The sequence below is a fragment of the Ambystoma mexicanum genome, chromosome 1p (assembly GCF_040938575.1).
Source record: "Ambystoma mexicanum isolate Mex_15411 chromosome 1p, UKY_AmexF1_1, whole genome shotgun sequence".
Classification (NCBI taxonomy): Eukaryota; Metazoa; Chordata; class Amphibia; order Caudata; family Ambystomatidae; genus Ambystoma; species Ambystoma mexicanum.
In genome coordinates this window covers 800,065,186-800,079,129 of record NC_090921.1, presented here as the reverse complement: position 1 = coordinate 800,079,129, position 13,944 = coordinate 800,065,186, and the positions used below count along the sequence as shown (strand labels likewise).

At 49.7% G+C, this 13,944-nt stretch overlaps 1 protein-coding gene across 2 annotated transcripts in view; it reads left to right on the top strand.

The window, feature by feature from the left end:
- Positions 1 to 13,944, top strand: part of ADAR (adenosine deaminase RNA specific) — a 338,180-nt gene that overhangs the window by 226,945 nt on the left and 97,291 nt on the right. For both annotated transcript variants that reach the window (XM_069652057.1, XM_069652051.1), the window contains exon 12: positions 6,036 to 6,218. In XM_069652057.1, the coding sequence (XP_069508158.1) occupies positions 6,036 to 6,218 (183 nt within the window). The remainder of the gene's footprint in view (positions 1 to 6,035; positions 6,219 to 13,944) is intronic.

Below are 13,944 nucleotides of genomic sequence, written 5' to 3'. Positions count from 1 at the left end.
AAAGATAAGGTGTTTCTACGCACACACCCTAGGTTTGCACCGAAATTCATTTCTAAATTCCATGTCAACCAGTCAATAGAACTACCAACGTTCTTTCAAAACACTTCAAATTTAGGAGAAAAAAACATGCATACACTTGATGTGCACAGAGCCGTTATGTTTTATATGGAAAGAACTAGACCACTGAGACACTAATCAGTTCTTTGTCTCGGTGGCAGCAGGAAGAGGAGATGCAGTTTCAAAATCCACTATTTCTAGATGGATTGTACAATGCATCACTCTGTTTCTCTTGCTAAGAGCACTACCCTTCAAGCCAGGAGCACACTCTACTCGAGGCACTGGGGCTTCCATAGCATTCATTGGAAATGTCCCTCTTGAGTCCATTTGCAAAGCGCCAACCTGGAGTTCTGTACACACCTTTACAAAACACTGTCTAGATGCCCATTCTAGATCTGATTCCCAGGTGGGACAAGCAGTATTAAGACCTATTTTCTCTACTGTTCCTTCTCACAACCCACCTCCAACTCCGGGTACTGCTCGCTAGTCTATGCACAGCATGCGATTCGAAGCAGATTAACAAACATCAGAAGACAATGCATTACTTACCCTAAAAGCATTTCTGATGGTTGTATCTGCTTAGATTCACATGCGCCCACCCTTCCTCCCCGCTTGGATGGAAGGAACATGGACATCCTTTTATCTCTTTTCTGTACTCTGACGTCTATAAGGCTCCCTTGGGGGAAGAGAAAAATAGAGGGTCCTCTGTGCGTGAGGGATTGTGGGTACACTGCACGTCACTATAGGGATAGTGTTAGGCATGCCTATGTCGATGCCCCCTTTTCGACTACGAAAAACAAAATGCAATACTCTGCAGTGACCACTGGATGTCGGACTATGCACAGCATGTGAATCTAAGCAGATACAACCATCAGAAATGCTTTTACGGTAAGTAATGCGTTGTCTTACACTTCGAACACCCCCCCCCCCCCCCCCGACTCCCCTACTCAACAAAATCGTGCACAAGATGCACCAAGAAACAGTCACCATGATATTGGTGGCCCCCATGTGGGCCCGCCTACCCTGGTTCGCTCCTCTAATGGAAATGAACCCCTCCAAACTACCCCCCACAACATGTCTCTGGACGGGAAGGTGACGCTACACTCATGCCCGCAAACTCTGAACTTAGCGCCTGGCTCCTGAGGTCATAGTTTGGACACCTTAACTCCCTCAGATGCCTGGACATACTCAGGGAAGCTAGAAAACCTAACACTTGTTGTTGCTATTCCAGTAAATGGAAACGCTTTGTCATCTGGTGTAATGCTAAGGACGTCCATCCCATGGAGTGCTCGCCTACACACATTGTGTTGTACCTAACTCATTTGTTAGACTCGGGACTGGTTTTTAATTCTCTAAAGGTCCATCTAGCTGCTCTACTACGTCACAACAGACAGTGTTGTGATGGAAGATGCCTGTTATGGATTTTATGGAAGGGGTTAAGAGAATTCACCCCCCATTTCTCACCCAGCTCCCGGATGGGACCTAAATGTGGTTTTAACCAGGCTCCTGGGATCTTCCTTTGAGCCAATGCGTAAGCAAGTCTAAAAGATCTTACTTCGAAAACGGCCTTCCTAGTAGCTATCACTTCTATTAGAAGGGTTAGTGAACTACAGGCCCTCTGAGTCCTAGACCCTTTTGTTAGTTCACAGGGATAAGCTGGTTCTGCGCACTCATACCAGGTTTGCGCCTTAATACATTTCAAAGTTCCGTGTGAACCAATCAATTGAACTACCCGTTTTCTTCCAGAATCCCACTAGCATGGCAGAAAGAAGCCTGCACACACTGGATGTGCACAGGTCAGTCATGTTTTACCTGGAAAGAACAAAACCACTGAGGAAGACAAACCAGTTTTGTTTCAGTGGCTGCTGGTAGAGAAGGATCCCATCTCTAAATTAGTTATCTCAAGATGGATTGTCAAATGCATCACACTTAGCTATACTCTTGCTAAGAGAGAACTGCCCTTCAAGCCTAGAGCACACTCCACTCGAGGCACAGGGGCTTCATAGCTTTCATTGCAAATGTTCCCCTTGAGTCCATTTGCAAAGCAGCAACCTGGAGTTCTGTACACACCTTTACAAAACACTATGGCCTAGACACACCTAGATCTGATTCTCAGGTGGGACAAGCAGTATTATGACGTCTTTTCACTACTTTTCCTTCTCACAACCCACCTCCAACTCCGGGTACTGCTCGCTAGTCAATGCACAGCATGTGATTCTAAGCAGATTAACAAGCATCAGAAGACCTGCATTACTCACCGTAATAGCATTTCTGATGATTGTATCTGCTTAGATTCACATGCGCCCTCCTCGCTCTGGGTAGGAAGATAGGCGTCGTATTACTTCTTGCTTCATGTACTCGCTCAATATAGCCTTAGTTACACTACACATCACGATGGGGAATCGTGTTAGACACGCCTATAGGGACGTCCCCTTTCGGTCCCCAAAATACAAGATGCAATACTCTGCGGTTACCACTGAATGTCAGACCATATGCACAGCATGTGAGTCTAAGCAGATACAATCGTATGCTATTACGGTGAGTAATGCAGATACAGGATACCCCAGGGGGCATGACAAGCCCTATGTAGATGGTGTTGGGTACTGGGCCGAGTGTTCAGCTGAGACCCAGTCTTGTTGGCTGCTGATCTGTAGCCCGGCCGCACCATGTGGAGTGGAGCTATGACCATGCAACTACAAGAGTAGGGCTGCCCCCTCAGGACCGGTGAGGCGATCTGCGCCAAGGGAGTCAGCAGGCCAGGCCCAGCCAGTGCAGCCCTCACTACAGTGGCAGCCAGCCGGCCCCACCCGCCTTCGCTCCCGTTCCCCGGGGCCGCCCAAACATCCCGTCTACGTAACGCGTGGGCGAAGTAATCTGCACGATTCCGCGCTTATGTCTGGATCTATTGGGGTGAGTGCAGAGGCTGTAATCGCACCATTCGCCGCCTCAGCCCCATCCATCCGGGCCGGGCAGCAGGTCGATGCACCCAGTGTGCTAGTCTCTGTCTGCAGTTGCCTCCCAACGTAGGGTGTCTCACAGAACGGTTCGCCAGACTGGGATAAGGCCAAGGGTTATGTCCCCATTTTCTGTGGCCTCGTTGCGCTGCCCAACGGGCCCACGAACACGTGTGCTGAGCAGATATGCTGCAGTCGCACCCAAAAATTCTGTATGCGCAATCAGTCTGGCAAAGTTTCAAACCAGAATTGCCAACTGTGGAAAATGCCTCGGCAAGTCTCTGGTGACCTTGGTCTGTTGGCCCTGAGGAGCACCCTGCACCGGACGTGGTATGGGCCCCACGCTCTTGACCTCCCGCTCCTTCCCTGGCCATTGCACAGCTGGGACCACCGGTTGCTGGCCCCTGCCCACGGAGCTTACAATGTCCAGGGGCAGTCAGGTTGGCACCACAGCAGCACTTAGCCCTGCTGGCGTGTTATCGGATGTGGCATCTGACACCTCTACTACAAGATATCGACTGGCTGCCCTCACAGCAGGGTGCCGCTCATAGCAGGGTGCCCCATCAGCTCCCTCTACTGCACTCGGTCCAGACGCTGGGAGAGTCGAGTTTTGGTCGCTCACAGCTCCTCCAAGATGGTCCGGAGCCGTACGAAAGTGAACCAACAGGCTCACGGAACCTCTAACTCTACAGCTGGTATCAAGATTTAAAATTGCAGATTTTTACGAGGTTGGAGCTCCCCGTTCAGGTGCCATCTTGCTTGGCTGCTCAACAGTGCCCCCCAAAGCGATATCTTTCTATTATGTTTGCATTTTTCATAGTGTTTGTCCAACATCTTGATGCATTTCTCATATTCTGAGCAGCCATTGGCTGCTTTTGTTAGAGCGGGTAGGTTTTCAAATTGCTCTTGTCCATTTCCAAGACACAGCATGAGGAGATATTTCTTCCTTTCGCCTGCAAAGTTTGTTCCATGAGTAGCTAAAACATAGTGATGGAACCTCTTCCACCTCTTCCAAGTTGTACTTGGCTCTCCCTGTATTTCCCGAAAGTGCTTTGGCGGCGGTACTCCTTGTAAAGCCATTCTGTCTGTGGTGGTAAGAAATCCGATTCTGTCTAGTCTCGTGTATATGCAATTACCACTGACGGGTGTAAGCACCGTGCCTGCTATGAAGTTGCTCAACGATGATGCATTAATGGCTGTAGGAGTACTGATTATTGTACTGCTACTTGATAAACTTGCTTGCAACTGGGTTTGCTCGTTAAACCTTGAAAGTAGAGATGCACTCTGACGCTGGCACTGTGGCTGGCTTGTAATTGCGCTGCAATATTGCAGTGTTGGTTGTATTGGCACCTTTTGCTGTGGTCAGTTGATGTATAAAATGAAGCTTTTCTTTTTGACTCGCTGCAAGTATGTTTTCTTTACACACTTGTAGACTTGGATCCTCTTATGTTTCAAAATGTCTGTGCAGGACAACAATGTTTGCACACTAAAACAGGTCCTTAATTGGTAACAGCAGGTTCCTTTGTATACGTGCCGCGAATACTTGGATTTATTTGTAAGCACACAAACAGCAGAGAATTAAAGTTCCTTTATTTAAATGTGGAGTGCGCTGGCTTGAACATTCCTTTCAGAAAGACAAGAGCTCCTTTACTCGTGGACAATGTAACAATTATTATTCTGTCTTGAAAGTTTATTTGCCTATCTGTGACATGGGTTGGCATTGGACATTGCTTTCGCTCACTATGACATGTAAGGGTTCTTTCTACCTTAAGGATGCAAGTGGAATGTAGAGGTCCATTTGTTCTTGAAGTATGGTTGGGCAACTTAATCCGAACACACAAGAACCTAAAGATGCATTTCAGGAGGACACGCGGTTTAATTTTAAAATGGCTAGTGGAAACTGGAGCGCTGAGTTTCTTCAATGGGTTTATAAAAGCGATATCTTGGTTTAACACAGCAGTGGCAAAGTTTTTCTGCAGATGGCAAGTCAGTTTCACTTTGAATAAATGAGTTTATTTGAGAGATGCGCTTTGGGGGCAACACACTTCAACTACGCTCTATAGGAAACTTGGGCTGCATTTACGCCTAGCAGTTTAACACGCTGGCAGCACTCATCTTACTGATTGAAGGTTGATATTTACTCTCTTGATGAAGATAATTCCTGGTACCACGGCTACTCAGTGGGGCTGCTGTGGTGACTCATCAATTCCTTTTGATCCTCGTCGCCAGTGAAATTATTCCTCACACAGGAGCACAGTGAAGAATATTTACATAAACTTAAGATCTGCAGTATACCCCACTGGACTTGTCCACAGCTCCTTTCAACTGACCAGATAACCACTGACCACCTCATTCCACACTTGTCAGTTCCACATATACAACATTCCCAGTAGCATCATAGGATGCTTCTGTGGCCTATACTAAATGTGTATGATCGGGTCTGACTTCCCTAGAATTACTGTTGGGTATTCTGAAGAAGCTTTTATGCTTTAGTCTGTGTACCTTCAAGCATTGTGGTGTTTATAAATGTGTTTGACTATAACCCAAGACTTTACTTGTCTTATGTGTTTTTATAATAAACCTTTTTATTTTTCATACCTATGGTTGCAAGTATTTCTATTGAATCACTGGTGTACTACAGGTTCATTGTACTTTCCTACAGCCCGCTCTCCCTCCTAAAATGAGCCTGGCTGCTCTGTCTAACTACCTTATACTCGGGCGGTACGGCCTTGTACTAAGAGTGGAGTCTTGCACTATCTCAGTTAAATGGTTTTACTAAGCCGTTAGGGCAGTTTTTCAGAAGTCCAACTAACAGAGGACTAGAAATAAATTGTCAATGGATGAGGATCTTGTCAATTGAATGATTATAGCTCTCAGTGCTAACCAACTGCTATCAGTTGTATAAATTTGGCTATACCCATTTTTGGGACTGTGCTGTAATGCTTGCGTTTGTGCCAGTGAATCTTCCTCAGCCTATGGTGGAAATGCCAGTGGCTGTGCTAATTGTCATGTCTTTCCCAACAGGAGAAGGTACAATTCCTGTGGAGTCTAGTGACATTATACCAACCTGGGATGGGATCCAGCATGGAGAGAGACTGCGCACCATGTCCTGCAGTGACAAAATATTGCGTTGGAATGTGCTTGGCCTGCAGGGTGCAATACTCAGTCACTTCATTGACCCTGTGTATCTTGGTTCCATCACTCTAGGTATGCATTCTTTGACTTTTGTCAATTTCCTTTCATGTGCCTGTTATTTGTCTGTTTCATGTGTTACTGCAGGCCACAAAATATACTCTCCACTAGTCACTGACACTTACGAAGTATCTCTTGGCTGATGAGAAATGGTCTGTGTGCATGTTGTGAACTGGCATTTATGCCAGTGGGTAGTGATTTTATTAGCTTAAAACATTACCTGCCTTACTGGTCACAATGATTCTACAGTTAACTTGCATGGTTCCCACCTTTGCAGTGGGGCTATTAGCAGCACTTGCACAACGGGATTTGTAACGGTTGGTTGGAGGCTTTTGACTTCTAGAAGACTTCAACTTCAGTAGGTGTTTTGAGGTTTTGTTGATGCTTTTGGTCACCCCAGTTCTGACTTTAGACTGGATAATGTTTGAAGCAGTCGGGCTTTGTGGGAAAGATCATAAATCCGATTTCTGCCAACGGGGGTACCTCTCGTATACACCTGGAAAACCTTAGCTTGTATCCCAGAACACATTGCAGTAAGGCAAAGTACTTGCCTGTAACAGTAGTCGTCTGCCCATTCAGAGTGGTCTAGGGTTCGGATCTAGGGCTACAGTTATTCTCCAGCATGGGGTCTGGAATGGATTCACATGCTCATGAATATTCCCCATCGTCAGGCTGGGAATCCTTGGTTAAGAAAAAATTAGTTTCACTTCTTAACTGTCCTTCTCCTAACAATCACTGCCCTCTACCTAAACCCCTCCTCTGGCAGCAGTTTCAGATTTTTACCGCACGGTCAAGTGTTGGAGTCCTTGTGTTTAGCTCTCAAGCTTACTGTGTTATGCGCTTTTTTGGAAGAGTTTTACTTCTTTTCGGTCAGTCGAGCCTTGTGCTCCATCCTTCTGATTAACTTGGACCTGTTTGGTGCTGCTCAAGGGTGGATTTCGTCAAGTTTCTTCGCAGAGGCTTCCCGAAGATTCGCCGGGCTTACGCCGCGTGGACCATGTCGTCGAAGGATTCGACTCCCCTGTAGATTTGCTACAGCTGCGGCTTGTGGCATGTCTTTTCAGGCGACAAGCATTCAGAGTATTTACTGCTTGTACCCCACGCACAAAGAGGAAGAGCTTTTTTCCAGGAGATGGTCTCTCGCGCGTTTAAGGATTGGCAGAATGAGTGGCTACAGGCCAAGGCCCCTGCTCTGGGTGGGCCCCAGCAGCATGCCTCTCCCAGCTCCAAGAAGTCTGAGCGGGCTTCTAAGACCTTTGACAGCGCCGTCCCGCGGGGGTACAACAGAAGGCTAATTACTGCAAGTCCACTGCCACCAGGAGCGCCGGGCTCCTCAGCGGCCAGGGCACGATCAACGTCTCCTGCCTCCGCCACCAGTCAACGCTCAGGATCTTCGGCCAAGAGGAAGTCTGGTCATCCGGGCAAACTCAAGAAGCCCAAGCCTGTCCTACCAGAGAAGGCCACAGGGGTTCGGGGCACAGAGCCTTCCCTAAGAAGTCCAAGCAGGACAAGGCTCCTGGCCGTAAAGGTCCAGGTACACCCGGCGAAGGCCCAGTCTTCCATCGAGGCGGTGGCAGTGTCACTTGCTGAGGCTGCAGAGTCGGCTTCGCCGGGCGCAACCCCGAAAACAAGGGTGTCCCTTCCTCTTAGGATGAGGCTGCGTTCCGGGCCATAGAGCACCCCAGAGAAGATGCCAGTCATCTCCCTGAGGCCTTCCCCTATGGAGGTGAAGATGGGAGGTGCGGTGGCCCTCCTGGGTACAGATATCTCCTCTGAGGAGCTCTCTGGTCTGCAAGCCATCCAAGAGGAGGAAAAGGTGGGAAGCAGGCGAGTGCGCCGATTAAGGCGAGGACACTGAAGAGCAGCAAGGTAACGACCCCGTGCCCCAGCAGCCTATTCTGCCTACACCTCAGCTGTCACCCCACCTCAGCTACCTCCTAACAAGGATGCCTGTTGCGCCAGTGGCCCCTCCCAGAGCGACGGGCGGCCCTTCCCACCCCACCCCCCCCCCCTGGCCCCCACAACAGGGAGCCTCTGGCCGAGGAGTTCACCCTCCACCTCCATGCCACCCTCAACCCCAAGGGATGAGAGGGAACCAGACATGGCGACGACTGGCACGGACGACAGCAGGTATCTCCAGAGCGTCCTAACTTTTCCAGTTTGCTCCAGGAGGAGGGCGGCTTATTATCAGCGCCGCGAGGCGAAGAGGGACCATCTTCTTGGTCCCGCTCCTGGATGACCTCTGGGACAAAGGTTTGTCTCATGAAACCCCTTCTACAGCCCCAGCGTAGAGGGGTCGCCTTGAAAAGTACAGGTTGCCAGACTCTGCGCCCAAGTGCTTGCGGGCCCAACAGTCTCCGGACTCTGTCGGTGGCGGCCAAGAAGTAGTCCTTGGGCGCTTCTTTCTCTGCAGCAGCCACCCCTCCGGACAGCAAGGGCAAGAAGTTAAATGCCATGGGACAGGGTCATCTATTCTGCGGCGACAACCATCAAGACCCCGAACGCCCATCACAGCCGGCATCGTGGCACGCTATGACCAGAGCTATGGTTCAAGACCGCTCCCATTCTGGATTTTCTGCCCATTGACAAAAGGTCTGAGGTGCTGAGATTCTGCAGGAAGGTGAAGTGGCGTCGGGCCATCACATTGGCCACGGACTTTGTCGATGTAGGATTCCGCCATATGGGCAACAGCGTTTGCCTTTGTTGTGGCTGGCTCGATGCCACCAACTTTCGTCAGTACTTTCAGTCGAAGGTTTTGGACATGCCCTTCGACTGGGACAATTTGTTCGGGAAAGCTGTAGATGTCTCTACAAGCCATAAAGACGGACAGACGGCGTGAACCTTGGGTACTCCAACAATGGAGGCCTTACTTTCGGTCCTCGGGCAGCAAGCCCCAAGGCTCCTTCAAGGGTTTTGGTGGGTGCTCCGCTAGTTACCGCCAACCCATTTCCACCCCCCGCCCTCCCCCACCCCCACGCTCTTCTGCCCCGGAAACCAACAGGGGCCGGGCCAAGGCCTTTGGAGGAGGACGTTGTCGCCAAGGTCCCCAAGGCAGCCCTTATATGTCCAACCATGATTGAACCGACTGGTGTCAAGCCCCCACCCATGCACCCTGGTGGGATCCCAGCTGGTGAGCTTCATCAGCATGTGGCAGACCATCTCCACTGACGGTTGGGTGCTGGATGCTCTCACCCACAGACACCTCGGATTTCAACGGAAGTGTCCCTGAATACCACCGGTGGCCTGGTAGGAAAACCACATGCCTCAGCTGTTGCAGGAGGAGCGGGCCATATTAAGAAACGGTGCAAGAACTCGTCCCAAAGAGGCTGAGTGTTCTCAAGGTACTTCTCGTGAAAGACCAGAGGCCCATACATCAAGTCCCAGAAATGCTGGATGGGCACGCTTCAACACATGCTTGGACAGAAGTGCCTGCTGCCAGAGGCGGCGCAGCTGCGACTCCAGGGGGAGATCCACATCTACCCTTAGACTGTCTAATCCGGGCCAGTTTGAAGGACATCGCCGTCGACCACACGGTGAGGACCACTCGCCTACTGACGGATCCGAGGTTCTCATTGAACTATGCAAAGTCCTGCTTGATTCCATTGCAGGACGCGCGTTTTCTGGGATCCCGCCAACAGTGTCGTGCCTGGGGTCTGTCGGAGGAGAGGATAGCGGCCATCTTGGGTAATGTACAACGGCTGTTGGCCCTGAAGGTCGCCACAGTGAGGTCCATCAAGTCACTGCTCGGCATGATGTCGTCCTGCATCTACCTCATCGGACTATACAGGCTACAGATGCGTACTCTACTGGAGTTCCTCGGCGTTGTGGATACAAATGTCTGGAAGCATCCAGGACAAGATGACACTCAACGAGAGCTTCCATCGAGCGATGGTGGTGGGCAGTTTGCACACCTCTGTCCAGAGGTGCAGATTTCTAGACCACACCAGGTACAATGGTCGCCTCCCTGGAGGGATGGGGTGCTCACACCTGAACGCTTTATGCAGGCCTGTGGCTGCCAGTGGAGAAATCGTTGCACATCGCGATGGAGCTGCAGGCTGTGGTTTGGGCTCTAGTCGTCCCTCAAGGGCAAGGTGGTGCAGGTCTTCACAGAACACACCACCACAATGTTTTACATCAGGAAGCAGGGGGACACCAGATCCCGGCGCTCTCCAAAGAAGCGCAGGACCTATGGCACTGGGCCATCACCCAGGGGCTGTTCCTCTTTCTAGTTCACCTGTCGGGGAGTGAAGAACAGCCACACTTTAAGCAGGAAGCTACGCTCTTGCCACGTAAGGGAACTTCGGCAGGAGCAAGTGGATCACCTGTTCCACAAATGGGGCAATCCCCAGATCTATCTAAATGCGACAGTGATGAACACCAAGCGCCGGAGGTTTGCCATCAGGTTTCCCCAGCCGGGGAGCATGGGGGGGGTGCATTCTCATTCCCCTGGGACGGCCTGTTTCTCTATGCGTTCCCTCCGTTGCCATGGCTTCTTCGACTCGTCAATCAACTCAAACGGTCTTGGTGCAGGATGATCCTCGTTGCACCGGCGTGCCTGATGCAGATCTGGTGCCCGGACCACCTTGACATGTCTGCATCCCCTACAGTCAAGCTTCTGGTGGTTGCAGATCTTGCCAAGGAAGGAGGCGCAATTCTGCAACACGACCTGGTATCACTGAACCTGAAGGCATGGCTCCTGTGAGTTTGGGTGTTACGATCTCCCAGCGGACTGCAAGGAGGTACTTGCCAGAGCAGCTACTCTTAAATGCTGCGGACATAAATGGAAGAGGTTCGCCGTATGGTGCAGTACACAGATCGATCCTTTACGAGTCATGGCTCTGCAGGTGCTACAGTATTTGCTGTCATTGGCCAAAGCAGAACTGGCCCATGCATCCATCAAAGTTCATCTGGCGGCTATCTCCCTCTACTCCAGATCTGTGGGACGGTTGTTGTTATGGTCACACCGTCTGTTTAAGGAGTTTGTCAAAGGACTGTTTTGTTCATTCCCGTCAGTGAAGGCTCCAGCCCCGGCGTGGGAACTGAATGTGGTACTGACTAGGCTCATGAGCCCTCCATTTGAACCCATGCAGACTGTTCTGTTTTATTGTTAAAGACAGCATTCCTCATGGCCATCACCTCTGCACGACGAGTGGGTGAGATTCAGGCTTTTGTCCTGTAAACCACCTTATTTGACGTTTCACAACACAAGGGTGGTTCACGCACTTTCGCTTTGATAGGTAAGTTCTCTCGGTCGGGTTTTCACAGTACCTTATATAGAAGAAAAAGATGCAGCTGGAGACGTCTGTTCCTGGCAGTTCCTGCAGATCTCGCTGTTCCCGAGCCTCCGTCGTGGGGACAAGAGGAGGACGTCGGGGGACTCCTGCACTGGGACTGGTCACAAAGCTGGCAAACGGGCAATTCTTCGATCTGGTAGCGGTGACCAAGCACTGAAACTGGTGTCCTCCCTGGATATTCGGTTTCCTGCAGCACTCCTTTTATTCAGTTCTCTCCCATTCATTCCAGCCTAGCTGCCACTCACCCAGCAGGGTGGCTGTCCTTGCCGGACAGTCAGCCAATCACACCAGAGTGCATTTGGGTCTCCTAGGAGACTAAGCACAGGGAGTTTCGGGCACCTCCCTCACCCCCTGCCCGCGCCAGATGCAGTCTTTAGTCCTGAAGCTTGCCAAAGGCCTAGGAACAAAGGGACCAAACCTAGTTTGGCGCGCAGAGACAAACTCTAGAAGGACCTTTCCAAAAAGAAATGGCGAAAAAAGACCGGGGCCCGTTTAAACAAAGGAGGCTCAGATGCCATCTTGAAAGACATGGCTCCCGTGATTTAACGCTACCGGTGTTCGCGGTTGGGAAAAATCACAGTAGTTCGTTATAAAACCACTGCCACCAGCCATTTCGATAGGAAAGGGTAGCAATTGACTGCTACATGAGTTTCTAGACACAGGGGATACTAGGTAACCGCTTCAGCTCTGTATTGTAAGATAGTGTGTGCTGGGTCCAGGAATTTAAAGACTCAGTCAATTTAACTTTACTTTCTCTGGGAAACAGTTTATCCCACAGAAGGTATTTAAACCTTGGGACAGCCTAAAAGGCTTCCTTGTGTCACTGCACTGAGGGTGCTGTGTAACACACATGAAAAGATGATGCCTATGGAGTTGTCTAAAACTAGACCACTCCACAATCGAAGAACAATTGAGTAAAAGGCTCACTCTCCAGGTAAAAAAAATCAAGTCCTCAAAATCCAGCAAAGTTGCTGGGGGTCTCTAAGGTAAAGTGAATTAGCACATTTATGAGAATTCTCCCTAACATCCCCCCCAATTCAGACCCCCACGTTCAAGACGCCAGAACATCTGCGCATCCTGCAACAAGAAGTAGAGACCCTGCAGGACAAGGGCGCCATAGAAGTCGTACCTCGAATAAATACCCTTGTTTACCTGTAGACGGTGTACTTCCTTGTACCTACACCATGTGCCCTGTACTAGATTTGCGCCCAGCGGTCACTCTGCAGGAGGTCATCCCCCTGATCACACAGGGGATTACATGGCAGCATTGGACATGAAAGATACATACTAGTATTTCGATGTTGCCGGCGCACAGAAAATACCTTGGATTTATGATACAGGACAAGAACCATCAGTTCATGGTACTACCCTTCGGCATAGCCTCAGCACCGAGGGCAAGTACAAAGACAAAGGTACTGGCAGTGGCAGCAGCACACCTGTGCAGGCTATCCAACCTGGTTTATCCTTACCTTGATGACTGGCTCATAACAGGACTCCTACGAGACATGCCTGTCAAATAACCTAAAGACAATAGAACTTTTATTCAGATTTCTTCTCGGGATTCTCCGAGAAGAAATCCAGCTTAGACCCCAGTAAAGTCGAGCAGTTCCTAGGGGCTCTAATTCGAAAAAAAGGACTGCCTCGTCTTCCCCTCCGAGAGGGTTCAAATCCCTCACTGTGTAGCCAGTCGAGAGGTGACAGTACGCAAGGCTATGTGACTGTTAAGAATGATGGCGTCATGCATTTATTTGGTTCATCGCACATGCTTGCGTCCAATGCAGGAGTGGCTCAGCCAGTGGTCAGGCCAGCGGACAATGGGAAGATCTAGTGGTTGTCTCGCCAGCCCTCGGTCTCTTGCTGCGGTGGTGGTTGAGGGATAACCTCTTGAAGGGAAAATCCTTTAGCACCTGTTAGGCAGAATTGCATGCAGTACCCTCTGGGGCCACCACATAAATTAGGACTACAGGCGTAAGCAAAACCAACCGTTGGTATAAGTCTGTAATACAGTTTGTGGTAGCGAGATGAGCAGCCAGGCTTATCGCAAGAGGGAATGTGCAGTTCAAGAGTTTACACAGAGGTCTTACAATCACAGTGGTTCAAGTAGACACTTAGACTCCAGGTTTCTTGGTAAAACACTTATTAATTTATTACACAATCATTTAGAAAACATTCACTAGAAGGAGGCAACTTAATATCGTACACAACTTCAACACCAAAAACAATAAGTTTCTGAGCTAATTAGGCTCCCCTGAAATAGGAGCAAAATAGCATTTCAGTTACTTTAAATAGGAGGGCAAAGGCACAAGTTATTAGATCACATCACAATTACTTTCTTAGGCAGTGCAAATAGTTTCAGTTCAGTAGAGGACTCAATTTCAGTTCAATAGGCCTAGGCCAAAGTCAATGGACTAGTGTCTTGGATAGGAAAGAGCAGTTTGTGTATTAAA